At 45.6% G+C, this 27,871-nt stretch overlaps 2 protein-coding genes across 4 annotated transcripts in view; one reads left to right on the top strand and one right to left on the bottom strand.

Moving 5' to 3' along the window:
* TYRO3 (TYRO3 protein tyrosine kinase) overlaps positions 1 to 27,871 on the bottom strand; it is a 62,305-nt gene that overhangs the window by 30,381 nt on the left and 4,053 nt on the right. The gene's annotated exons all lie outside the window — the stretch shown is intronic.
* Positions 519 to 27,871, top strand: RPAP1 (RNA polymerase II associated protein 1). Of its 3 annotated transcripts, none has more exons than XM_077127515.1 (25): positions 519 to 579; positions 11,882 to 12,138; positions 12,725 to 12,873; positions 13,129 to 13,218; positions 13,688 to 13,817; positions 14,431 to 14,652; positions 15,467 to 15,661; positions 16,693 to 16,808; positions 17,098 to 17,196; positions 18,073 to 18,174; positions 18,366 to 18,533; positions 18,772 to 18,954; positions 19,106 to 19,240; positions 19,345 to 19,515; positions 21,067 to 21,224; positions 21,668 to 21,805; positions 21,959 to 22,157; positions 22,610 to 22,719; positions 23,080 to 23,275; positions 23,486 to 23,638; positions 23,878 to 24,020; positions 24,562 to 25,318; positions 26,902 to 27,018; positions 27,185 to 27,244; positions 27,352 to 27,871. In XM_077127515.1, exons 2-25 carry the CDS (start codon positions 11,958 to 11,960, stop codon positions 27,499 to 27,501), a joined length of 4,122 nt encoding a protein of 1,373 aa, XP_076983630.1. In that variant the 5' UTR covers positions 519 to 579; positions 11,882 to 11,957; the 3' UTR covers positions 27,502 to 27,871. The 3 variants fall into 3 exon arrangements, with proteins under 3 accessions (XP_076983630.1, XP_076983628.1, XP_076983629.1); XM_077127513.1 differs by having other exon boundaries at positions 26,842 to 27,018; XM_077127514.1 differs by having other exon boundaries at positions 525 to 564; positions 26,842 to 27,018.

Raw genomic sequence — 27,871 nt, 5'->3', positions numbered from 1 at the left:
AGTAACCTCGCAGGCAGAGAGGCTGTCTTCTCTGCCTTCTCCTCACCCCCTCCATTCCTGCACTGCTCCCTCAAATGTATCGTTTCTAGAGCCTCCCCTCACGTTTTCCTAGTTATCCTCTTCCTCGTCCATAAACACACTGGAGTGGTCACACTGTTGTGCATGTAGGTTTCTGTGGACTGGCTGCCTGCGGGCGTGGGTGCTGGGTGCAGGATGTGATCATCCGGCAGAGCGCGCGCAGAGGAGCGCCTGAGGAACCCTCGGCCTGTGCCACAGGTGTAATATGTGTGCTGCTCTACAACAGAGAGCACACCAGGGGCCTGCGCTGCTGTACAACAGAGAGATGTGTGCTCTGGGTGTTTTGTACAGAACTAACGTGGTGAGGGAAAAAAGCGGCAAAGTTCGGCGGGGGCCCACCTTTGCTCTCACGGGTCGGCGCCAGCAAGCACAAACCCCCAAGCGGGCGGGGCTAGCCTCGAATAGGCGGGGCCCGGCTGCGGGGCGGAAGCTGAAAGCCGGGGCGACGGAAACGCGCTTCCTGCAGGGCAAGATGGCGGCGCCCTGGTGAGCCTAGAGCAAGTAGGTGGTGGGGCTGGAGGGATGGGCCTTGAAGGACTCGGGCGGAGGGCCCAGGTAAAGGTTGTTTGGTTCCGGTGTCGGAAGCTGTTCTAGGATCTCTGGCCTGTAAAGCAGTGGCGTGGTCTTTTTGGTGCAGATATTCTGGGTAAACGGCCGTCCATCCACGAGCGACATAGATTTCATTCTCTCTGGGTACGGAGGGATAACTTCCGACCGCAGAGCCCAAGGGGCAATCGCCGAACCCTACTCTGAGCGGCGTCTGGCGCTGGAGGATAGGCTGCAACGTTAGAGAGTCCTGCTGACCCCTCAGAGGCAATCCTATAAAATCCTGTCGTGCTTTGTTAGTGCTACCCTGCTTACATTTGATTTGCTAGTTACGCCCGTTCGTACTGTAGTTCAAGGTATTATCACTTCTCTCATGGAATGATTCTGGACAAATCAGCTATGATTGTGGAAATAATGTACTGATGGCTTTACTTGTGACTTTACTTGCTATCTTTTACTGAAGCTTTATGTAAGTACCAGACACTCTGAGTTTTTACATTCAGTCCCGTTGCACAATCTGTATCCCTTCAGCTCCAATTACCCAATATCTTACCCTATTTCTATCTCCTGATAGTCTCTGTTACCAATGAGAGTCTCCAAGTTTATTCACTAATGTCAGTTCATATCAGTGAGACCATACAGTACATGTCCTTTTGTTTCTGGCTGATCTCACTCAGCATAATGCCCTCAAAGTCCACCCATGTGTTACATACTTCATAACTTTATTCTGTCTTACAGCTGCATAATATCCCGTCGTATGTACATACCACAGTTTGTTTAGCCACTTGTCTGTTGATGGACATTTTGGCTGTTTCCATCTCTTCGCAATTTTGGCTGTTTCCATCTCTTTCCGCCAAACTGCCTTCCACAGCGGTTGTACCATTGGACATTCCCACCAACAGTGGATAAGTGTGCTTCTTTCTCCACATCCTCTCCAGCACTTGTCATTTTCTGTTTTATTAATAATGGCCATTCTGGTGGGTGTGAGATGATATCTCATTGTGGTTTTGACTTGCATTTCTCTTATAGCCGGGGAAGTTGAGCATCTCTGCATGTTCCTTTTGGCCATTTGTATTTCTTCTTCTGAGAAGTGTCTGTTCAAGTCTTTTGCCCATTTTGTAATTGAGTTGGCTGTCTTTTTGTTGTTGAGTTGAACAATCTCTTTATAAATTCTGGATACTAGACCTTTATCTGATATATCGTTTCCAAATATTGTCTCCCAATGTGTAGGCTGTCTTTTTACTTTCTTGACAAAGTTCTTTGATGGGCAAAAGTGTTTAATTTTGAGGAGTTCCCATTTGTTTATTTATTTCTTCAATGCTCTTGCTTTGGGTGTAAGGTCTAGGGAACCACCTCCTGTTAAAAGATTTATAAAATATTTCTCTGCATTTTCTTCTAACAGTTTTATGGTCTTAGATCTAATGTTTAGGTCTTTGATCCATTTTGAGTTAATTTTTGTATAAGGTGTGAGATATGGGTCCTCTTTCATTCTTTTGCATATGGATATCCAGTTCTCTAGGCATCATTTATTGAAGAGACTGTTCTGTCCCAGGTGAGTTGGCTTGACTGCCTTATCAAAGATCAACTGTCCATAGATGAGAGGGTCTATATCCGAACACTCCATTCCATTCCATTGGTCAGTGTATCTATCTTTATGCCAGTACCATGCTGTTTTGACCACTGTAGCTTCATAATATGCCTTAAAGTCAGGTAGTGTGAGACCTCCAACTTCATTTTTTTTTTCTCAGAATACTTTTAGCTATTCGGGGCACCCTGCCCTTCCATATAAATTTGGTTATTGGTTTTTCTATTTCTGAAAAGTAAGTTTTTGGTAATTGGTATTGCATTGAATCTGTAAATCAATTTAGGTAGAATTGACATCTTAACTATATTTAGTCTTCCAATCCATGAAAACGGTATTCCCTTCCATTTATTTAGGTCTTCTGTGATTTCTTTTAACAGTTTCTTGTAGTTTTCTTTGTATAGATCTATTGTCTCTTTAGTTAAATTTATTCCTAAATATTTTATTCTTTTGGTTGCGATTTTAAATGGAATTCTTTTCATGATTTCCCCCTCAGATTGTTCATTACTCGTGTATAGAAATACTACAGATTTTTGAGTGTTGATCTTGTAACCTGCCACTTTGCTGTACTCATTTATTATCTCTAGTAGTTTTGCTGTGGACTTTTCAGGGTTTTGACATATAGTGTCATATCATATGCAAACAGTGAGAGTTTTACTTCTTCCTTTCCAATTTTGATGCCTTATGTTTCTTTTTCTTGGCTAATTGCTCTGGCTAGAACTTCGAACACAATGTTGAATAACAGTGGTGATAGTGGACATCCTTGTCTTGTTCCTGATCTTAGGGGGAAAGTTTTCAGTTTTTCCCCATTGAGGATGATGTTAGCTGTGGGTTTTTCATATATTCCCTTTATCATTTTGAGAAAGTTCCCTTCTATTCCTATACTTTGAAGTGTTTTCAACAGGAAAGGATGTTGAATTTTGTCAAATGCCTTTTCTGCATCAATCGAGATGATCATGTGGTTTTTCTGCTTTGATTTGTTGATATGGTGTGTTACATTAGTTGATTTTCTTATGTTGAACCATCCTTGCATACCTGGGATGAATCCTACTTGGTCATGATGTATAATTATTTTAATGTGTTGCTGGATTCGATTTGCTAGAATTTTGTTGAGGATTAGCACTAGTTTTCTATGTGATTCCTTTGGTCAGTAGGATGTACTGCTTTGTATTGTTCTCAGCCTGTTTAATGTATAAATGTGGTTATTATATCCCTCAAAATTGGGGTATATTGTTTGACCAAAAAAAGGTTTTCGCAATTGAAGAAATGCCATTTTAACTACTGTTTTGGTTTGCTAAAACTTCTGTAATGCAATGTACCAGAAATGGTTTGGCTTTTATAAAGGGAATTTAAAGTTACCAGTTACAATCCTAAGGCCATGAAAATGTCTAGATTAAGGCATCCCACAAGAGGATAACTTCTTGAACGAAAAGCTGATTTTCTCTGTCACATGAGAAGGCACATATGATGTCTGCTGTCCTTCTGTCCCAGTTTGTGGTTTCAAACAGCTCTGTCAGCTTCTAGCATCTTCTGGGGCATCTTCTGCATTGCCAAATGTATGTGTCTTGTTGGCTCTGAGCTCTTCTCCTCTCCGTGAGCTCCTTTTCCAGTAAACTAATTAAAACCCCCATTGAATGGTCGTGGTCACATCTCCATCTAATTAGAAGGTTACAGCCACAATTGGTGGGGGGGCCAGATCTCCATGAAAACAACCTAATCAAAAGATATCAACTCACAATAGAAAGGGGTAAAGTTCAACTTCCCCAAGTGGAGAATTCTTGATATTCTCACAAGCAGTGATGACAACCAAAGCAATAGGCTGAGCCCCCAATTTTGGGGGTTCTTCATATGAAACTTAACCCCACAAAAGATAGGACAAGCCTACTAAGAGTCATCCCCAAGAAAACCTTTTTTGTCGTTCAGAAGTGGCCTCTCTCTCTCCAGTTCAACCCAACAAGCAAACTCACTGCCCTCCCCCTGTCTGCATGGGACAAGACTCCCAGGTGTGTGGACCTTCCTGGCAACGTGGGACAAGAATCCTAGAATGAGCTGGGACTCAGCATCAAGAGATTGAGAAAACCTTGACCAAAAGGAGGAAGAGCGAAATGAGACAAAATAAAGTGTCAATGGCTGAGAGATTTCAAACAGAGTCGAGAGGTTATACTGGAGGTTACTGTTACGCATTAAATAGATATCACCTCGTTAGTCAAGATGTACTGGAGAGGCTTGAGGGAAATGCCTGAAAATGTAGAGCTGTGTTCCAGTAGCCATGTTTCTTGAAGATGATTGTATAATGACATAGCTTTCACAATGTGACTTTGTGATTGTGAAAACCTTGTATCTGATGCTCCTTTTATCTACCTTATCAAGAGACAAGTAAATATACAGAATAAAAATAAATAATAGGGGGAACAAGTATTAAAATAAATTTAGTAGATTGAAATGCTAGTGATCAATGAAAGGGAAGGGTAAGGTATTGTATGTATGAATTTTTTTCTGTTTTCTCTTTATTTCTGTTTCTGAATTGATGTGAATTTTCTAAGAAATGATCATGATGAATCTAGAACTATGTGATGATATTATGAATTACTGATTATATATGTAGAATGGAATGATCATATGATAAGAATGTTTGCATTTGGCCAGGTCAAGATGGCGGCTTAACAACGTGCGCATTTTAGTTCATCCTCCAGAACAACTACTAAATAACCAGAAACAGTACAGAACAGCTCCCAGAGCCACAATAGTGACCGGACACACAGCGTACCCAAGTCTGGACCAGCTGGACCGGCTGCAAGCACCCCCCAGAACCGTGAGTTCCCAAAACTGCGGCGGCCAGCGCCCCTCCCCCACAGGCCGCTTCCCAGAGGGGAAACGAAAGGACTTGACCAGCAGCAGGGACTGGGCACAATCAAACACCAATTGTGGAACTAATTAACAAATTCTGACTACTAAAAATAGGCCCCCAGCTTAGGTGAACCTGGTCAAAGCAGAGGTTGCTCATTTTTGCCCCAGCGCCAAGGGGGCAGGACTGACAGATAAAGGGGGGAAAAAAAGAAGGAAACAGAGGTTTTTGTGGCTGTGTATCTACAAAGGCTTGACTGCCTCTGGATACGGTGGCAGGCTTTTTCAGGCTGCAACTGCCCCAGGCATAGGCAGATGTGAGCTCTTCTGGAGGCTTATCTGGAGCTTGTGCCTTCCCCAGGGGAGGGGTGAAGCCCCACCCAGGTGGAATCCCTCCATCAAGGAATTCAGACACCAGGGCTTGGTAATTTGAAGCCATTAAAACCAGCCTACAACCTTTCCTCTGTCTCCACCATGCTCACAGCAGGGAGAGTCTGCCAAAGTTAAAGGTACCGCATCATCTTATGTTGGTGGGACTTGCAGTCAGACAAGCGCCACATACCGGACAGGATAAGAAAAACAGAGTCCAGAGACTTCACAGAAAAGTTGTCTTTCAACCTGCTGGGTCTCACCCTCAGGGAACACCAACGCAGGTGACTCTTTCCTCCTGATAGGAGACCAGTTTGGTCTGGGAAAATCTGGCTGGGGTCTATAATATCTAAGCAGACCCTCCTAAGTGTGTGTGGGAGAAAGGCACCACACAAGCAGGGCAAGAAATAAGAAAACAAGAACTGAAAAATTCTCCTCTGTCAAACAAAACTTAAGCTAAAGGTCCAGATAAAGCTGAACGGAATGTCAAAGAACAGATAGACAACAAATTCATCCAGCAAGAAAACCCTAGATAAAAGTGAAAGCAATCTCCAAAATAAACTAATTAAGGTAAATAAATGCCTAGACGCCAGCAAAAAATAACAAATCACACTAGGAAAACTGAAGATATGGCCCAGTCAAAGGAACAAACCAACAATTCAAATGACATACAGGAGCTGAAACAACTAATTCAGAATGTACAAACAGACATGGGAAACCTCATCAAAAACCAAATGAATCTCTACCAAAAGGGGGAAGAGTGAAATGAGACAAAGTGTCAATGGCTGAGAGATTCCAGACAGAGTCGAGAGGTTATCCTGGAGGTTATTCTTATGCATTAAGTAGATATCACCTTGTTATCCAAGATGTAATGGAGAGGCTGGAGGGAACTGCCTGAAAATGTAGGGCTGTGTTCCAGTAGCCATGTTTCTTGATGATGATTGTATAATGATATAGCTTTCACAATGTGACTGTGTGATTGTGAAAACCTTGTGTCTGATGCTCCTTTTATCTACCTTGTCAACAGATGAGAGGAACATATGGAATAAAAATAAATAATAGGGGGAACAAATGTTAAAATAGATTTAGTTTGAAATGCTAGTGATCAATGGAAGGGATTAGTAAGGGGTATGGCCTGTAAAATTTTTTTTTTTCTGTTTGCTATATTTTTCTGTTGTCTTTTTATTTCTTTTTCTGAATTGATGCTAATGTTCTGGGAAATGATCATGATGATGAATATGCAACTATGTGATGATATTGTGAATTGCTGAGTGTATGTGTTGGGAATGTTTGTGTTTCTTGTAATTTTTTTTAATTAATAAAAAATTAAATTAAAAAAACCAAATGAATGAATTGAGGGAGGATATAAAGAAGGCAAGGAAAGAACAAAAAGAAGAAAGTGAAAGTCTGAAAAAGCAAATCACAGAACTTATGGGAATGAAAAACACAGTAGAAGAGATGAAAAAACAATGGAAACCTAAAATGGTAGATTTCAAGAGACAGAACATAGGATTTCTGAACTGGAGGACGGAACATCTGAAATCCGACAAGAAACAGAAATTATAGGGAAAAAATGGAAAAATATGAGCAGGGACTCAGGGAATTTAAAGACAATATGAAGCGCACGAATATATGTGTTGTGGGTGTCCCAAAAGAAGAGAAGGGAAAAGGAGGAGAAAAACTAATGGAGGAAATTATCACTGAAAATTTCCCAACTCTTATGAAAGACTTAATTACAGATCCAGGAACTGCAGCATACCCCAAGGAGAATAGATCCAAATAGATATACTCCAAGACATTTAATAATCAGAATGTCAGAGGTCAAAGAGAAAGAGAGGATCTTGAAAGCAGCAAGAGAAAAGCAAGCCATCGCATACAAGGGAAGCCCAATAAGACTATGTGCAGATCTCTCAGCAGAAACCATGGAGGCGAGAAGACAGTGGGATATTATATTTAAATTATTAAAAGAGAAAAACTGCCAACCAAGAATTCTATATCCAGCAAAATTGTCCTTCAAAAATGAGGGAGAAATTAAAACATTTTCAGGCAAAAAATCACTGAGAGAACTTGTGACCAAGAGACCAGCTCTGCAAGAAATACTAAAGGGAACACTAGAGACAGATACGAAGACAGAAGAGAGAGGTGTGGAGAAGAGTGTAGAAAGGAAGACTATGAGTAAAGGTAAAAAGAAGGAAAATTAGATATGACATATAAAATCCAGAAGGCAAAATAGGAGAAGAAAGTACTACCCATGCAGTAATAACACTAAATGTTCATGGATTAAACTCTCCAATCAAAAGACATAGTCTGGCAGAATGGATTAAAAAACAGGACCCATCTATATGCTGTCTCTACTCAAAGGTCATGAGGCCAAGGACACATATGGACATTTACACACCAATGTTTATAGCAGCATTATTAACAATTACCAAGAGATGGAAACAGCCAAAATGTCCATCAACAGACAGTTGGCTAAACAAACTGTGACATTTACATAAGATGGAATATTATGCAGCTGTAAGACAGAATAAAGTTATGAAGTATGTAACAACATGAATGGACCTTGAGGACATTATGCTGAGTGTGATTAGCCAGAAACAAAAGGACAAATACTGTATGATCTCACTGATATGAACTGACATTAGTGAATAAACTTGGAATATTTCCTTGGTAACAGAGACCATCAGGAGATAGAAATAGGGTAAGATATTGGATAATTGGAGCTGAAGGGATACAGATTGTGCAACAGGACTGAATATAAAAACTCAGAAATGGACAGCACAATATTACCTAACTGTAATACAATTATGTTAAAACACTGAATGAAGCTGCATATGAGAATGATGGAAGAAGGAGGGCTGGGGCATAAATGAAATCACAAAGAAAGATAGATGATAAAAATTGAGATGGTATAATCTAGGAATGCCTATAGTGTATAATGATAGTGAGTAAATGTACAAATTTAAAAAATGTTTTTGCATGAGGAAGAACAAAAGAATGTCATTACTGCAGTGTGCTGAAAATAGATGGTACTTAATATTTTAAAATTTCAACTAATGTGTGAGACTAAAGCGAAAATGTTTACTTGGTACAAATCTATACTTTGACTAGTGCATCTCCTAATATAACTTATGTGGATAGTTGATTGAACACCTTAAGTACATGGAACTTTGTATAGGACATGAGATTTTGTTGGTTTGTCCAGGTGATGCCCTGATGAATCCCAGAGTGATTTGATCAGTGAGTGGAAAAGTATTTGCAAAGTCCCCTCCGGGGAATGGTGAAAATGGGGGAAAACTCAACTTCCCCGAGTTGAATTCTTGATATTCTCACAAGCAGTGTGGACAACCCAAGCTATAGGCTGAGCTCCCAGTCTTGGGGTTTGTTCATATGAAACTTAACCTCACAGGGGATAGGTCAAGCCTACTTAAAATTAAGCCTAAGAGTCACCCCCAAGAGAACCTCTTTTGTTGCTCAGATGTGGCCTCTCTCTCCAGCCAACACAGCAAGCAGACTCACTACCCTCCCCCTGTCTACGTGGGACATGACTACCAGGGGTGTGGATCTTCCTGGCAGTGTGGGACAGAAATCCCAGAATGAGCTGACATTCAGCATCAAGGAATTGAGAAAAACTCTAGAATGAGCTGAGACCCAGCATCAGGGGATTGAGAAAACCTTCTAGACCAAAAGGGGGAAGAGTGAAATGAGACAAAGTGTCAATAGCTGAGAGATTCCAAACAGAGTCGAGAGGTTATCCTGGAGATTATTCTTATGCATTAAGTAGATATCACCTTGTTATCCAAGATGTAATGGAGAGGCTGGAGGAAACTGCCTGAAAATGTAGAGCTGTGTTCCAGTAGCCAGGTTTCTTGATGATGATTGTATAATGTATAATGTGACTGTGTGATTGTGAAGAAAAAAAAAAAGGAATTTGCATTTGTATGTTGGTACGTTTAATAGTAATAATAAAAAAAAGATACCACCTCATAATAGCTCTGGCTCCATAAGATTGGATTAGGATTAAAAGGACATGGCTTTTCTAGGGTACATAGCAGCTTCAAACCAAACCAACACAGCTACAAACCTTTGGAATTTCTAGGCTAATGGGAGAAAGAAAGGTAATGAAATAGGAAATTACCAAAAGATCCAGCATTTTAGCTGGGTCTGTGTTTGTCTCCCCAGTAAGCCAGAAATTGTTCTTCGTTTTCAAGATTGTTTTGGATATCCAGGGTCCCTAGCATTTTCATATTGATTTTAGAATTGGCTTATCAATTCTTGCTGAGGAAAGGCAGTTGGAATTTTGATAGGGAATATATTGAATCTGAAGATCAATTTGGGGAGTATTTCCATTGTCAAAATATTAAGTCTTCCAATTCATGATGTCTTTCCATATATTTAGGGTTTCTTTAGTTTCTTTCAGCAGTGTTTTGTAGTTTTCAGTGTACAAGTGTTGTGCATGTTTTATTTAAACTTATTCCTAGTATTTTATCTTTTTTAAAATAAATTTTTAATGATAAAACTTAACATACAAACATTCCATACATGGTGTACAATCAGTTGTTCATAATATCATCATATTGTTGTGTATTCATCACCATGATCATTTTTTTTAAACATTTACATCACTCCAGAAAAAGAAATAAAAAAGGAAAAACTCACACATAACATACCCCTTACCCCTCCCTCTCACTGACCACTCATATTTCTATCTGCTCAATTTATTTTAACTTTTGTTCCCCCTATTATTTTTTTATCCATATTTTTTACTCATCTGTCTATACCCTAGATAAAAGGAGCATCAGACACAAGGTTTTCACTGTCAAACAGTCACATTGTAAAAGCTATGCCATTATACAATCATCTTCAAAAAACAAGGCTACTGGAACGTAGCTCCACACTTTCAGGTACCTCCCTCTAGCCACTCTAATACATCATAAACTAAAAAGGGGATAGCTATATAATGTGTAAGAATAACCTCCAGGATAAACTCTCAACTGTTTACAATCTCTCAGGCATTGACACTTTATTGTGTCTCGTTTCTCTCTTCCCCCTTTTGGTCAAGGAGGTTTTCTCAGTCCCTTGATACCAGTTCCATCTCATCCTGGGCTTTCTGTCCCATGTTGCCAGGGAGATATACAGTGCTGGGAGTCATGTCCCGTGTAGTGGGGGAGGGCAGTGAGTTCACTTTCCCTGTCAGCTTAGAGAGTGAGGCCACATCTGAGCAACAAAAGAGGTTCTCTGGGCCTAATTTTAAGTAGGCCTAGCCTACTTAGCCTACGAGGAATATGTTTCATAGGGGCTATTCTAGTTTGCTAGCTGCTGAAATGCAATATACCAGAAACAGAATGGCTTTTAAAAAGGGAAATTTAATCAGATGTTAGTTTACAGTTCTAAGGCTGAGATAATGTCCCAATGAAAACAAGTCTATAGAAATGTCCAGTCAAAGGTATCCAGGGAAATATACCTTGGTTCAGGAAGGCCAATGAAGTTCACAGTTTCTTTCTCAAGTGAGAAGGCACATGGCGAACACAGTCAGAGTTTCTCTCTCAGCTGGAAGGGCACATAGTGAACATGGCGTCATCTGCTAGCTTTCTCTCCTGGCTTCTGGTTTCATGAAGCTCCCCGGGAGGTGATTTCCTTCTTCATTTCCAAAGGTCGCTGGCTCGTGGACTCTGCACTCTGCTTTGTGGTGCTGCTCTTTCTGAATCTCTTCTTTCTCCAAAATGTTTCTTCTTTTATAGGACTCCAGAAATTTATCAAAACCCACCCAAATGGGTTGAGACATGTCATCACCTAATCCAGTTTAACAACCACTATTGACTAAATCACATCATCCAGGAAGATGATCTGATTACAGTTTCAAACATACAGTATTGAATAGGGATTATTCTACCTTTATGAAATGGGATTTTGATTAAAACATGGCTTTTCTAGGGGGCACACTTCCTTTCAAACCAGCACAGGGGTGAACCTCAAGATCGAGGGCTCAGCGTATATTTTCTTTTTTTATTTATTGTAAATGAAGTTGTTTTCTTAACTTCATTTTCTGACTTTTCTTGCATTTATGTAGAAATACAACTAGTTTTTGTATATTGATCTTTTACAGCCCAAGGTTTTTAATAATTTGAATACCTTTAGTCCAGGCATGTTCTCTCCAGTTTGATAAAATCACCACTCCTTGTTATGATATTTATCTGCCTGGTCCCTGAAGGCATTTTCCTTAGTGCCCCTGCTGTTTATTTCTGAGAGTTTTATTGCCCTTAGACTGTAAACAATCTAAGTTAGCAGTAAATATTGTTACTAGGCTAATGACATTAGGGAGAGCCGAATAGGGAGGGAATGGCAATAAGTTATGAATGAGGAATGGATTGATACGGGCCCAAGGGAAAAGAAGGTCTCTGATGCACAATAAAGAGGATCAGAATTCACTCACACAGGGCCTATGATCTTTATTATTCTTAGGGGTGAATGAGGCAGAATCCCCATACCAAAGCAGTGCCAGAAAGGGTGTCACCAGGGAGACAGCTGCGGTAACAAGATGCTGTTGAGACCAAAGCCGGGAGAGTCCGAGGTGGACCTGCTACGCTTCCAGAATGAGTTTCTCTCAGCTGGTGCAGTCCCAGCAGTACAGCTGGTGAAGAAAGGAAGGAGGAGAGGTGGTGCTGCTAACCGGGACGAGCCTGTGCTGCAGGACCATCGGGATGTGGTGATGCTGGACAGTGAGTACCTGTAGGTGTGAAGCTGAGAGGGAGACAAGGTGCGGCCTCATCTCCCCCACTCACCTCATTTCTGGTGTGCTTAGGTTCTGACCCATCATTGTTTCAGACACTGCATAGCCTCTGTTGCTTCAGCCCAGAGGTTAAATATCTTGCCTAAGGTTGCACACCTTGAGCCAAGTGCCCACAGCAACTGCTGTTTCTTTCTTCTTTCTATTAAGAGAAGTTGTTGGTTTATAGAAAAATCATGCCTAAATACAGAATTCCCACAAAACACCCTATTATTAACACTTTGCATTAGTGTGGTGTATTTGTTACAACTGATGAAAGAACATTTTTATAATTGTATTGTTAACTGTTGTCCATGGTTTACATTAAAATTTCTATTCTAGTAGCACATATGCACTAAAATGTCCCCTTTTAACAACATTAAAATAGGTAATTTAGTGCTGTTAATTATTCACAATGCCTTTTCTTTCTTTGGCTCTCCTCTACTCCCTACTCCCTACCCCACCCCATGTCCGCTCTCAAGTCTCTTCCTGGTAACATATGAATGTCTGGGTTTTTTTTTTTTTTTTTCCCTCCTCAGATCTCCCAGATTTGCCTCCAGCTCTGGTTCCAGCTCCCTCAAAGAGAGCCAGGACTGGCCCTGGCCACCCCTTGTCCGAGAGCGAGGACCCTGAAGAGAGGCTGAACAGGCATGATCAGCACATCACTGCTGTCTTGACTAAGATTATTGTATGTCTCACCCTGGCTGAGTGGGACAAGGTGTCCTAGGGTACCAGGGATTTGGGTTGGGGGGGGTGAGTTTCATGAGCAGAGAGTGCCTTGGAAAAGTGGGACTTTTCCCCCTGGCAATCAGGTTGATGGCTGGGTCAGAATCACCGTGCCCTGAGAAGTGAGGTGGATTCATGACCCACCAGAGTGGGGTTCTAGCTCTGCAGGACTGGGTATGTCTCTCTATCTTCACTACTTTGTGCTTTGTTACTGCAGGAACGGGATACAAGTTCAGTAGCTGTGAATCTGCCTGTGCCTAGTGGCTTTGCTTTCCCTCCTGTATTCCATCGCTCAAAGGATAGACAGGTAGGCAGGAGTAACCGTAGGCACCATTTAATGACAGTCAGGTGAGCATCATAGTGCATCTTCCCTAGATCGATAGTCTTAATAGTGATAAATTCTCCCATTTACAAAGCAGTTCCATATAAGCACTTTAAATACACTTCCTCATTTGATCCTCATAATGACCCTGTAAGGTAGGTATCATTATCTCTGTTAGTCAGATGAAGAAACTGAAACCCCCCCAAAATAGGTAAATAACTTATCCAACACCACATATCTAATAGGTAGAAAATCCAGAAATCAAACCCAATTCTGTCATAATTCCAGACCTCTACTCCCAATAAAACCCTGGTTTTTCAAAGGATTATGTTGTGATCCCTGGTGATCAAGCAAAGTTCCTTTTACCTCTTTGTTCCAGAGACCTTGGTTTACCGGATTGTTAGGAGAGGGGGTAAAGAGCATTAGTAAACTGAGTTTTCTTTTTGCCCCATAGAGAGAGCCAGCAACATCTGGTAAAAGAAGCATCTTTGCCCAGGAGATTGCAGCAAGGAGGGAGTTTGAAGCCAACAAGGAGGGTGTCCCACTAGTGGGGGATGTTGTGACTACTCTAGACTCTCCAAAGGGTGAGCTGGGGTTGAAGAGGCTTGAACTTTGCTGTTTTAAAAGACATGGCCATAAAATCTTGTTTTTGATATACATATTTCCTGCCTCAAGTGGGAAGTTCATTTGAGCTGTCACATGAGAAGTGCTTTGGAGCTGTCTCAGGAGTGCCGAGTATGGAAGGCTTGGGTTCACCTCTGGGTCTTAGGTACAGAAAGGGGGCAAGCCATTATGTGACTCTAAGAAACACAGAAGCAGGTAAGAGTGTCTGGCAGAGTCTATAAAAGTAAAGATTATAGGTCCAGTTTCCTTTAGTGATGTGAATTACTAGCTAATGTGCTGGGGACCTGCCCCTGGAAGCAAACAGTTGCCTAGACATCTAAGAATCAGAAATTAGGATTTTTCTGAGAGAAACTTTCTCATATAAAGAATATAAGGGGAAAAAGGAGCAGAGAGGCCAGTCCCTCACTTCACCCCAGAGTGTGGGGTCCGGTCCTGATGCTCTCTACTATGTGCCCAGGACAGCTGTGAGGCCTACATCTATCTCCAGGTGTAATGGGTTAGATAAGAGAGCCAGAGGGCCCAGTTAGAGCCATGGAGAGTAGGGGAATAAGACTGATCATATACTTCTTCCAGATTCTGTGTCATGTGAGGTACCTGCTCCTCCGGACCAGAGCTACCAGCTTCCAGGGAGCAGCCACAGCTTCCAGGGACCCCACCTGGTCACGGGGAAGGGGCTCAGGAGCCGGGAGGCTGAGCAGGAAGCCCAGACCATACATGAGGAGAATATAGCAAGACTACAAGCCATGGCCCCTGAGGAGATCCTGCAGGAACAGCAGCGGTTGCTGGCTCAGCTCGGTATGGGCACCAGACTTCCTTGCTACTCCTGGTCTAGGAAGGGATGCTATGTATTGAGGAAGGCTTACTATGTGCCAGGCACTGTGTATAGTACTTTTTAGGCATTATTTCATTCTGTCTTCAGACTAGTCCTATGAAGTAGGTGGTATTAACCTCCTTTTATTTATGAAAAAAAAAAGAAAAACTAGGCTAAATTTGAAGTTCTTCCCCCAGGTCACACAGCTGGTAAGGAATGGATGGAATTTTAGCCCAGGTCTGCTGGTCTCACAGGCCCTGCTTACACCATTATACTCAATACCCCATACTACTATAGATGACACTATAGGATACTATACCTCCCTTATAGTCTCTACTTGCCACATCGATAGGCTTCAAGTCAATCTTGTCCCCTACAGTACATCTAGCACCTACATACAGCCTGGCACATAGTAGGTGTTTAGTAAATATTTGTGAATAAATAAATCAGCAGAGAGAAAGGAAAATTGCTCCCCTAAATGCCTTCCTTAACTTTGGCCTTAGTCAGCATGCATTCATTTATTCCACAGTTACTGACTTTGGACCTCTGTTCTGGAGCCAAGCACAGAGTTGGGCTGTGAGACTATGAAGGGTGTAGGGAAAGGTGGGCAGACAGATGCAGTGACTTCACAGGTGTGAGATGGGCCACAGGAGAGCCCAGGAGGCTCAGGCCAGGGCTGGAAAACAACTTGTGCTGCTGTTGGCACCCGCAAGTGGGCAGTATTTAGTAGGTTTCAGGTCTATAGGTGGCTGGAGAGAATTTTCCTTCACTCACTTTCTCCTCTATCCTTGCTTCTAGATCCTAGTTTGATTTCCTTCTTGAGATCTCGCAGCTGCTCCCATGAGCAAGCAGGAGAGAATACCACTGAAGAACAGAGGCGAGGAAGACCCTCTCCTGAGGTCATTAAAGAGGAGCCGATGGTGCCAACTTCTGCCAGTGAATCCAGGAAGGAAGATGAGCTAGAGCCAGGAGCCCCAGGATTGGGGGAGAGGGGTATATCTTTTCAGGGATAAAAGTAGAGGAAAGAGTCCTTTTTCCTTTGCATGGCAAGTGGCAGAAGAGAGAAACTTCTTTGTCCTTGGACATCCAAAAGTAATCCTCATTATTGGCTTCAAATAAGTCTTCCTTTACTGAGGCATGTTTTCATGCACATGCTTCCTATCCTTGTCCTGTTCTCCTCCTTCTCCCCCTTCCCTGTAAGAGACATCAGGGTGTGATGGCTAAATGGCCCCTCACCCCCACCCTGGCAGACCATCTCCCTGCCTTTGTCATAGTTGCCCTGGCTTTTGCTCTGGCTCTATCCATCCCACAGACCTTTCTGCCTCTGCTCCCAGTGAAGGGAAGATGGCAGGACCAGGGTGATGGGAGAGGAAGAGTCTGACGCAGGTCTGTATGAGTATGCTAGACCAGAAGCAGAGAAGCCAGTGTGAGCACTCACTTTCCCAGAACTGGATTTTTTTATTAGTGATTAACAAAAGAAGAAATTGAATTATGAGAGCAGTGACCTCCTGCCCCAGAGAAGTTCCAGGCAGCTGAGCAGGCTGGGTGGGGCAGGGATGAGGAAGGAAGAGAGTGTTGTGGGTGTTTCTGCATCCTGCCCCTCCGGAGATGTATAGCTAACCCCTCCTCATATTCCCACCCCTGCCCCAGGGCTTTAGATGGTTGGTACTAGAAAATGGAGAGCTAGGTTTTCCCAGATATGTAGAGTCCTCCATTCCTCCTCTGTTCCTTCTCTCTCTTTTCCTTTCCACCTCCTCTTCGTCTTCACCTTCCTCCTCCTACAAGTCCTTAGGGACAGAAATTAACTGGAGTGAGGGCTGAATGTGTTCTACCATATTTTACATTCATCCAGATTCCAGAAGTTCTAGCCCCTGGGCCTTGCCATTTAGCCATAGCTGAGGACAGAAGCTGCCAGGCCCTGGAGGCAGAGATGAATCTGGTAGCTGCTGATTGATGGCTGGGACTGGGACTGGAACCCAGTGAGCTGGCCCTCAGGGGATACTACCATGCTCCCATCTTCCCAGCTCCAGCACTGCCCGTGACCCCCCATAAAGAATGGCTACACATGGATACTGTTGAGCTGGAAAAGCTCCATTGGACCCGGGATCTGCCCCCACTTCGGCAGCAGCAGACACAGGAGGTGAGTGTCAGCTGGCCTAGAAAGGGCAGTGGTGGTGGTGGTGCTAAAGCTGCTGCTCCTACTCTTTACTCAGGCCCTTTTCTTCCCCTGAGCCTAAGAAACACCTCTCCTTTGTCCTCACCCTCCTCTCCCATCACCCTGCCTGGCCCCCAAGGTCAGTGGAAACCAATCTCTACTCAGAGGTGGAATGAGGACCTGAGTCCTGAGAGACCTGGAATTAATGGTGAAGAGTGGGTGTGGGGAAGTTGCTGCTGCTCCCAGCCCATAGTCTTCTTTCTCTTCCTGTTAGAGGATGCAGGCCCGATTCAGTCTTCAGGGAGAGCTACTAGCCCCCGATGTGGATCTACCCACCCATCTGGGTCTACATCACCATGGAGAGGAAGCGGAGGTAAGGCAAGGGGTCCAAGGGGAACTGGGCAGGTCTTGGCAAGGACTGTTAACAACAGTGTGGGAAAGGGTGTCTGATCAGTTGCCTCAGATCACCGTTGTTCCCTGTTCTGCTGTCCATTCAGTTTCTTAGACCCAAACTCTTCCTCCTATCCCCCTCACATTCCAGTCAATTGCCAGAACTTGCCAATTCTAAATATCACCTCCCCATGATGTTTCCTGGGTAAGAACCTTTCTTCTTCCTGTCTGCTCGATCAGTATATCCCCTGTGCTATTCTCTCCCTTATGGGCCTGTCATGCTCATTTCCTCTGGTCCAGCTCTGGCCGCACTTTGCCTCAGAAAACTTTCTGGCCCCCACTGGTTACAGAATAAGGTCTTGGCTCAGCCTAGTAAGAAAGTTCTTCCACATTCTGTTCCTGCTGATCCCACAGCTCTGTCTCCCTCCCTCCTGCTCCACCATTCTGCTGGCTCCTCTCCACTTACCTCCTTGTGCTCAGGGACCTCCAGGGCTCAGGTCCCAGAGTCCCCTCAGGGAATGTCTTTATCCTTTGCTCCATACCAGGCTATCAAAGTTCCACCCATCCACTGAGACCACATCACTTTTCCAGATTCTCCCTTCTCTCTCTCTCTCTTATTCTTCTATTGTAAATTAGACATCAGTTACTACATTCTTCCTGATTTGCCTTATACCATGGTTACTTGGGTGTCAGTACTCTTTTTTCTATCATCTTGTGACTCCATGGAGAACATGGGCAGGGGACATCACTTTGTTTCTCCATTGCATGTAAGTTAGTGCTTGGCGTGTAGAGATTGCTGGGTTTTGTTGGGGTGCTGCCTTGCATCCTGGCTCCTTCTGACTTCTTGTCCCTGCCCCAGAGAGCAGGATACTCCCTACAGGAGCTGTTCCACCTGACTCGCAGCCAGGTTTCCCAGCAGAGAGCATTAGCACTGCATGTGTTGGCCCAGGTCATCAGCAGGGTGAGTGAACTGCTGCCCCTCTCGTCCTACAACCTTAGACTTCCCTACCTCATTAGCCCAGATACTAGCTATCTATGGGTCAGACTGGGGGACACGGCAGACCCAGAATCACAGGCAGACAAGTGAGGGATTAGGGCAAAGACTCCATAACTTCAGCATCTTCAGCAAGGTTTTATCCTTCCCGTCCCCAGGCCCAGGCTGGGGAGTTTGGGGACCAGCTGGTGGGCAGCGTCTTGCGCCTTCTTTTGGATGCTGGCTTCCTCTTCCTGCTGCGCTTCTCCCTGGATGACAGAGTGGATGGGGTCATTGTAGCCGCTGTCCGGGCTCTTCGGGCTCTGCTGGTGGCTCCTGGAGATGAGGTACCACAGGGATATGAAGGGGATTTGGAGACATCAGGGTCCTTACACCTCATGCTGGGCATTTCCTCAGTATTAAGGCTTTGGCAGGTTACATGGAGAATGGAATGGCAGGCATCACCGTCTTCTAAAATCCCCAAAGCCCAGAAGCCTTGCCTTTCTGCTTTCTCTTGCTTCATGGACCCATTTCCTGTCCTGGCCCCTACTTCTCCTCCCCACCTCCACTCCTTTCCTCTGGCAGGAGCTCCTGGACCGCACCTTCTCCTGGTACCATGGAGCTTCGGTGTTCCCTCTGATACCCAGCCAGGAGGACAAGGAGGATGAGGACGAGGATGAAGAGCCCCCAGCAGAAAAGGCAAAAAAGAAGAGTCCTGAGGAAGGAAGCCGGCCCCCACCTGACCTGGCCCGACAAGATGTCATCAAGGTAAAGGTGCTGGAACAACTGTTAGCCTGGCCTAGCCCAGCTTCAATCCAATCCCACGACCCAGAAGGGAAGCACATGTTTTGCAGAAAGCATCATCAAAGGCCCTGAACTTGGCTACATTTGACAGTGGGTTTATCTTTTTGATCACCAGGGACTCCTGGCCACAAACCTGCTGCCTCGGCTGCGCTATGTGCTGGAGGTGGCCTGCCCAGGACCTGCTGTGGTCCTTGACATCCTGGCTGTGCTCATCCGCCTGGCCCGACATTCCCTGGAGTCAGCCACAAGGGTAAGAAAGAGGAGGAGGCAGGAAATGGACAAAGAACCTGGTTTGGTTGGACCTGGTCTGAACTCTCTGCCCCCTACCTTCCCATTTCCCTCTGTCCTCCACAGGTCCTGGAGTGCCCTCGGCTGATAGAGACTGTGGTTCGAGAGTTCCTGCCCACCAGATGGGCCCCCACGGGGGTGGGTCCTACTCCCAGTCTACACAGAGTGCCCTGTGCTGCTGCCATGAAGCTACTTCGTGTCTTGGCCTCGGCTGGTAGGAATATCGCTGCCCGGCTGGTGAGCAGGACACAAGGCTAAACTGGGGCTGAACATGGCCCCTTATCTTCCTCTTACCTTCCTCTTCTTCTCTGGTCTGGTTGCTTAGAAATGAGACAGAAGCTATAGGCAGGAGCCTAGTCACTTTGAGGCTAATATGTCCTTTAGGCCTACCATGGCAGGGTGTGTGAGGAGAAGTCTCCTTGGTTTTTTCTCTTTATTTTTTTAATATTTTTATTGCAATATCTTCACACACATACAGTCCATCCAAAGTATACAATCAGTGGCTTACAGTGTCATCACATAGTTGTGTTTTCATCACCATGATCATTTTTAGAACATTTGCATCACTCCAGAAAAAGAAAAAAGAAAGACTGCTATACATCCCATACCCCTTACCCCTTCCTTTCATTGACCATCAGTGTTTACATCTACCCAATTTATTTTATCCCTTGCCCCCCATTGCTTTTTTATTTATTTATGTATTTTTGTATATGTGCTGCCAAAGCAACATGTTTATTTATTTATTTATTGTATGCTGTATGATGGGGTCCCATTTCATTCTTTTTCCATGTGTGTATCCTGTTTTTGCAACACCATTTGTTGGATTTTTTGTTGGTTTTTGTTGGTTTCTTTGTTTGTTTTGGGAAGTGCATGGGCTGGGAATTATTTATTTATTTTTATCCCTGTGTGTGTGTATTTTTTTTTTACTCATCTGTCCATACACTAGACATAAGGACCGTCAGACACCACAAGGTTTTCACAATCACATAGTCACATTGTAAACATTATATCTTTATACAATCATTTTCAAGAATCTAGGCTACTGGAACACAGCCCTACAGTTTCAGGTATTTCCCACTAGCCATTCCAATACACCATAAACTAAAAAGGGATATCTATATAATACATATCCCCAGGATAACCTCTCAACTCTGTTTGAAATCTCTTAGCCACTGAAACATTATTTTGTCTCATGTCTCTCTTCTCCCTTTTGGTCAAGAAGGCTTTCTCAATTTCTTGATGCAAGGTCCCGGCTTGTTCCAGGCTTTCTGTCCCACGTTGTGAGGGAGATTTACATCCCTAGGAGTCATGTCCCATGTAGGAGGGAGGGCAGTGAATTCACCTGCTGAGTTGGCTTAGAGAGAGAGGCTACATCTGAGCAACAGAAGAGGTTCTCTGGGGGTGACTCTTTGACATAATTATAAGTAGGCTTAGCTTCTCCTCTGTGGGAATGAGTTTCATAGGGGAGAACCCCAAGATCGAGGGCTCAGAGAAGGCTCCCTGTTCCCCAGGCCCAGACCAGAAGATCCATACAGTGATTGGGATTCCTCACCTATATCCAGGTAGCCCTAGAAAAGGTGCCTAGCAAGTACTTACTAAAGAGACAGAGGGAAGGAAGGAGGAATGAATGGATGAGGTAGTTTCAACTCTGCTCAGAGCTGTGACCCTGTGACACCTGAGAGCCCAGGTGAAGCCAGTCTCCTTAGTGACTGAACCTGAGGCGAGAGTGGCTAGATGGACTGTAGCTCCTGGCAGACCCTGATCCCCAGACTCTCTGCTCATCTCCAGTTGAACAGCTTTGATCTCCGGAGCCGTCTATGCCGCTTCATAGCTGAACCCCCCCAGGAACTGGCCTTGCCCTCAGAGGAAGCCGAGGCACTGAGCACTGAGTCCTACCGTCTGTGGACTGTGGCCGCCATCTATGGCCAAGATGGTGATCTTTACAGGTGAGGAGAGGCAGTGGATAGGCTCATTCACAGACCCCTCCATTTCTGCATTTCTGGCTTACCCTGACACCTCGCTTACCCTGACACCTCAAAGTCCCATACTTAGAGGGATGCTGAGAATGGGGAAGTAGAGATTTTGGCAGTAATGAAGCCTTGGGTGTCTGGATCAGCCAGGGTAGAGTGGAACGAGCTTAGGTTAGCCACGTTTGATGCACAAAACGAAATTGTTGGTATCTTGGTGCAATCAAATCTAAACTCCCTGTTGAGGGGCAGCTTTGAAGGGCTACATCTTTTCCATTCTTGAAGGCCCAGCCTTCCTTCCCTCTTGAAGCCTCCTATGAATGCCTCAACCCTCAGGGCTTTCCCCCTACTGATCCTCCCTAACCAGACTGCACATCCCTGGGCCAGGGCCATGCCTGGGTCTCATGTCTCTTTTCCCCTAGGGAACTCTATCCAGTGCTGATACGGGCCCTGCAGGCTGTGTCCCAGGAGTTCACCACCCAGCTGCCCCAGCCCCTGTCCATGCAGCGGATCGCCTCACTGCTCACTCTCCTCACCCAGCTGACCCTGGCAGCCACCAGGTGGGTTTATAGCCCTAAGTTTGCCTGTAGGAAAGTCCTCCTGGACGCTCCTGGGCAGGTGGGAATATTCCACCACTGAGAGATGGAGGCTGGAGCTTAGAGGCAAGTGAGGCAGCCAGACTCTCCCTCTGGCACCTCTTGGCTCTCCCATAGTGACTCTGCAAAGGTCAGCCTGTCGGCCTCTTCCTCCATCACTTGGACTCAGGTGTCTGGACTCCGACCTCTCGTGGAGCCATGTCTAAGGCGGACCTTGAAGTTGCTGCCCAAACTTGGGATGTGGACTACCCTGGGCCCCGTGCCCGCTGCCTGCATACTGTTCCTGGATGCCTATTACCAGGCTTGGAGCCAGCAAGTGAGCAATCCTGCCCCTCCACCATGCCCCACGTGCCCTGCCTCCATCGTCACACTCCCACCCTCTTGTTTCCTGTCTCCACTTCTCTACTTCTGTGCTCTACCCCCTCACCCCCATTCCTGACTTTCCATGCCCTCCACCTTCTCACTGTTACCTTTCCTCCTCTTTACACCTCCATATCCTAGTGGAGCTACAGGGAGTCATGTTGGTGGGGACCAGAAAGCCTCAAGCAACAGCTCAGCCTCCCTAAAACCTTCTTGCTTTCCCAGGGTCCCTAGACATTGGATGTCAGAGCAGCCTCTGGCCTTCTTTCCCTTTATAAGGGTCAGAAGGCACACGCCTCCAAGTGGACTCTTTAGGGCTCTTAGAATCGTGGGATTGGCTTGGGTACACTGGGCCTAGGAGAATGGGTGCCATGGGCCATCATCTCAGTGAATCCTTCTGTCCTCCAGCCCAGCTTGTGCCCAGGAGATTGGCTTCAGGACATGGAGCAACTGTTAGAGGAGCTGCTGCTTCCTCTGCTAAGTCAGCCCACTTTGGGCAGCCTGTGGGATTCCCTTAGGTATGTATGAACTGTGTGTGTGTGCAATGGGTGGCAGAGGAAGGGGTGTAGTTTCTCTGCTTGTGATTCTTGGGCCCAGCTCCCTGGTGCATCCCAGGGTGGAACCCTTCAGCCTGAGGGAAATCTGAATCCCTGGTGAACAGCAGCCATGTGGGGCTCTGAGGACAAGTAAAACACAGAGCATCCTTCACACAGCAGCCCCTGTTCCTCTGCAGAGCTCTGGGCTCCAGGAGTCCAAGTGCTGGGCCCCTGCTGATCTTGGTCCAAACCAGGCAACTCTTTTTTAGTCTGGCACACCTCAAGTCAAGTTTCCTGTTGGTAGCTTTCTTAGAGTTCTCAGCTTCTCCATTCTGCCCATAGGTGCTGCTCCCCTCTCTGCAACCCACTGTCCTGTGCCCCGGCCCCTGAAGCTCTTCCCAGCCTCGTGTCTCTGGGATGCTCAGGAGGCTGCCCCCCGCTCAGCCTAGCTGGCTCAGCCTCACCCTTCCCATTCCTCACTGCCCTCCTCTCTCTTTTCAACACCCTGGCCCGGATCCACAAAGGGCTATGTGGCCAGGTGAGTGCTGGGTGTCCAGTTAGGGGCCAGGCCGAGGGCCAAGATGGCAGGAGTTAGAAAGGAAGAGGGGAGGGTACCCTGTAGGGAAGGGAGGCCTCTTCTGCCAGCATCTGTTTCCCTGGGTTTGGCTGGGAAGGGCATAGCCACCAAGGAAGCCCTAGATAGAATCAAAGTCAATTTCTAGAACTGAACAAGCTTGTTCCTCCTTAGGTGGCTGTTGTGTTGGCCGCCCCCGGACTTCAGAAGTATTTCCTCCACTGTGTGGCTTCTGCTGCCATCCCACACCTCACACCCTTCTCTGCATGGGCCTTGCGCCATGAGCACCACCTGCAGTACCTGGCACTCACCCTGGCCCAGAGAGCGGTGGGTTTTCCAGTGTGTTGGTGTCTTTGCACATTCATCCCTGTCCCCATTATCCTCTTCCTGTTTTTCTGGAACCTGTGCTTCTGCCAGGTCATGCAGTCCTACTTTCCTCCAGACTTGCCTGGGATCTGTCCCCTTTATCCTTGCTTACCTTCTCTTCCTCACTTCTCTCTGCTTCATCCCTCACACCTCCTCTGCCGTTCACCACTACTAAGCACTCCCTGCTTTTGGGTCCACAGACGTCACTGCAGCCAGCGCTGGCCACCAGCGCTCCTCTTCATCATGGCCTGGCACTGGCCCTGCTGAGCCGGCTGCTTCCTGGAAGCGAGCACCTTGCCCATGAGCTGCTGCTGAGCTGTGTGTTCCGGCCAGAGTTCCTTCCGTAAGTCCTGCACTGGTGGCATCAGTTGGCCTTTTGGGAGGCTGCTGAAGCTGTTGACAGACCAGTCCTGAATTTGAGCCAGGATACCTGGGTCTTTCTTCCATAGATTGTGTAACCTCTCTGAGCTTTAGTTTCCTCATTAGTAAAGTGGGGATGAGGATAACCACATCAGAGAATTATTGTGAGAATTCACTGTGACTGTAGGGCTAAAAATGGCATAAAACTAAACACACATTACAGCTAACAGTTACTGATTGCTTCCTCTGTGTCTGGCACACCTTTAAGTTTTAAGTATCTTGTACCATGAGGTAGCCCCATTTTATTACAAGGAAAATGAAACACAGAGAAGTTATATGAACTTGTGCCTAGGCAGCTGGCTCCAGTGTCCATCCTCTTGACTGCTGTGCAGCATTGCCTGGGAGGTTACTAAGGGAGGAACAGCATTGGGTTCAGGAGCCTCTGGGAAGCTCTGGAGGGCTGACAAGGCCTTCTGGGTGCTGTGGGTCAAGCCCTTATTTTTGGTTTTTGGATTTTGTAATAGGGAAAGAGCATCCGGAGGTCCAGAGGCAGCCGACTTCTCTGACCGGCTGTGCTTAGGGAGCAGCGGGGACCCTGGGTGTGGGCGAGGAGTTCTGCTAGCTCGGGCCTGCCAGGACCTCCCCAGCATTCGCAGCTGCTACCTGACCCATTGCTCCCCAGTCCACGCCAGATTGCTGGCCTCCCAGGCATTGTACCGAGGGGAGCGACAGCGACTCCCAGCCCTTCTGCTTCCTGTGCCCAAGGAGCCGCTGCTGCCCACCGACTGGCCCTTCCTGCCGTTGATCCACCTCTACCACTGGGCCTCAGATACTCCCTCAGGGCTTTCTCCTGACGACACTGTGGGCACAGCCATGCGGGCTCTACAGTGGGTATTAGTTCTGGAGAGCTGGCGCCCTCAGGCCCTCCAGGCTGTACCTCCTGCTGCCCGCCTGGCCCGGCTCATGTGTGTGTTCCTGGTGGACAGTGAGCTGTTCCGAGAGACCCCAATACAGCAACTGGTGGCAGCCCTTCTAGCCCGTCTCTGCCAGCCTCAGGTCCTGCAAAACTTCAACTTGGATTGCCCACTTCCTGGCCTGACATCTTTTCCTGACCTCTATGCCAACTTCCTGGAGCATTTTGAAGCCGTCTCTTTTGGGGACCACCTTTTTGGGGCTCTGGTCCTCCTTCCCCTGCAACGTCGGTTCAGCGTCACCTTGCGCCTTGCACTTTTTGGGGAGCACGTGGGTGCCTTGCGAGCTCTGGGCCTGCCTCTGACTCAGGTACTTTCTTAGCCCAGCAGAGCCTGCCATGGGCACCCTTGCAATACGCCCTGGGGGTCATCCTGGGCATTGGGGAATTTTGGTGGGCCTCAAGTTTCTTATCTTACCTCTTGGGGCTTTGAGGGGACTAAGTAAGAAAATCCATGAAAAGAGTTTAATGTGGTATCTGGCATATGGCAGGTATTATAATCTGCAAGGCAGGGCTCCTTGACATAAGGTGCTACAATCTAGATAAGAAGAGATTCACTAAAACCCAATATAGTCCTGAATTGTACAGTTCTAAGTGGTAAGTCAAAATTCAGAGAAGGAAAAAATCAAAGAGCAGACTTTATGGAAGAAGTGAGGACTGGCCTAGGCTCTGAAGGTTAGGTAGAATTTAGATTGTTGAGGAAGAGGAAGGGCAGGATGTTCCTAGTGGAACAGCATAAACAAAGCTCAGAAGCAGGAAGGAATATGACAGGGAAGAGGATGTGAGGAGACTAGTTCTGTTGGGGAACTTGAAAGGCCTCAAGTTCAGGCTAAGGAGTTAAAACTTATAAGCTGTAGAGAGTAACTATTTTTATCTTAAGATTTGGTTTTAATTTTCATTGAAACTTATTCTGTTGGACTTAAAACTTAAATATTATATTTAGATATATATTTAATATATTTAATTAATTTATATTTAAAATATAAATAGGTATTTTATATAAAAATGAATTTAAAAGAACATTAGAGGGCATAGCCACGGTGGCTTAGCAGTCAGAGTTCTCGCCTGCCATACCAGAGACCCAGGTTCAATTCCCTGTGCCTGTCCATGCAAAAAAAAAAAAAGATTAAGTCATTCATAATCTCACTGCCCAGTGTTACCATTGTGTTTACATTTTGATTTATCTTTACTAGTTTTTTAATGTGCAGACATATTTTTTATAAAGTTGTGATCACTCTGCATGTTCTTTTCTTATTTAACATCATATCAGCATTTCCCACATCATTCAATGATAAGAAATCAGTATCTTTTATTTTGTAGTAATCCATTTTGTAGATGTACCCCAATTTATCTGAACCCCTTAGTGAACATGTAGATTTTTTACAATTTTTTGCTATTTTAAATAGCAAAAATAACATTAGACTGATAAACAGTATTAGACATAAACTTTACCTAGATTGTTCTTGTCATAATTTGCTGAGTGTAAAAAGAGTAACTTTTTAGAAAGAAAATTACTAGTCCAAAGAACATGAATTCTTGAAAGGTTTGAAAATGTATTTGAGTAGCTGAACATGGCATTTTGAAAGTTGAAATTTTAAGTAGATTAAACAAGTGGTGGCGGGTGGTAGAAATCCACAGCTGCTTCTCTCATCACCCAGTTCCCAGTTTCCCCTACTTTCTGGCTCTTTAGTCTTTAAATTTGAGCCTTGTGACACAGAGGGTTGATCTCTGCCCTCATGATTTGCTTTCATGTGACCATCAACCAGCCACCTTGTTTTGCAGTGATACACGTTTCCACCCTCGCCCTCAGCATGTCTCACTTCCCCTGTCACAGTTGCCTGTGTCTCTGGAGTGCTATACGGCGCCTCCAGAAGACAACCTGGCCCTCCTTCAGCTCTACTTCCGAGCCCTGGTTACCGGTGCCCTCCGTTCACGCTGGTGCCCTGTGCTCTATGCTGTGGCTGTGGCTCATGTCAACGGCTTCATCTTCTCCCAGGACCCAAACAGCTCAGTAAGTTACATCCTCATCTCGAGAGGGAGGTTGACAGCCATTGAACTGGCCCAGAGGCAGTGATTAAGCTGTCCCTGGACCAGCTGGGGAAAAGGTGAGGGCTGAGAAAGGCCAGTGATGGGTATCAGCCTTCACCCAGCGCCACCTCTACCTGTTCTGCCTCCAGGATGAGGTGAAGGCTGCCTGCACGAATATGCTGCAGAAGACCTGGCTGCTGGCAGATGAGGTAGGGTCGGACACACCCTGGAGGGTGGGAGATTAGAGGGTCTTGGGGGATAGAAATGTCAGCAAGATCTCAGTACTCACTTCTTAAAATTTATTCTCTCTCTGCAGGGCCTCCGGCAGCACCTCCTCTATTACAAACTTCCCAATTCAGCCCTCCCAGAGGGCTTCGAGCTGTATTCCCAGTTGCCCCCTCTGCGTCAGCAGTACCTACAGAGACTGACCTCAGGTGGGCTTCAAAATGGGGTATCAAAAACCTAGTACAGCTGGTAAAGATGGAAAGGTGGATATATTCCCCTGGGGTTCACCAGGAGACCTGCCCGCCTGCTCAGATGGAAGAACTTTGTGTCCTAAGGGTGGGCAGGAGATGAAGGAGCAGAAGGCTTGACTTCCTGGAAGGGAGTTGCTTGAGCTTCTTTGCAGCAGAGCAAGCCCTACCATTACATCCCAATGTCTGGTGCTCAGGACTGGGGCTTCTGAGGGTCTGTGTTGGGAATGAAGGGCCACTTAGCTATTTACCCCTTCCTCAGGGACAGGGCAAACGAAGTACACCTCCATTCCCGCCTCAGCCCCAGTCCAGGATACGGATGCTATAACTGTACACTGAAATAAACATTTGTTTTTAATCTCC

This window comes from Tamandua tetradactyla, chromosome 14 (genome assembly GCF_023851605.1).
Source record: "Tamandua tetradactyla isolate mTamTet1 chromosome 14, mTamTet1.pri, whole genome shotgun sequence".
Taxonomy (NCBI): Eukaryota; Metazoa; Chordata; class Mammalia; order Pilosa; family Myrmecophagidae; genus Tamandua; species Tamandua tetradactyla.
Note: the sequence above shows the minus strand (reverse complement) of the source record. Positions and strands in the feature narration are given on the sequence as shown.

What these genes read in the sequence shown, in the direction of transcription:
- RPAP1 (XM_077127513.1), top strand. Translation starts at nt 11,958, where the DNA reads ATGCTGTTGAGACCAAAGCCGGGAGAGTCCGAGGTGGACCTGCTACGC. An exon ending in GGCAGCAGCAGACACAGGAG is followed by an intron (nt 16,809 to 17,097) that starts GTGAGTGTCAGC and finishes TCTTCCTGTTAG; the next exon opens with AGGATGCAGGCCCGATTCAG. An exon ending in TTCCGGCCAGAGTTCCTTCC is followed by an intron (nt 24,021 to 24,561) that starts GTAAGTCCTGCA and finishes ATTTTGTAATAG; the next exon opens with GGAAAGAGCATCCGGAGGTC.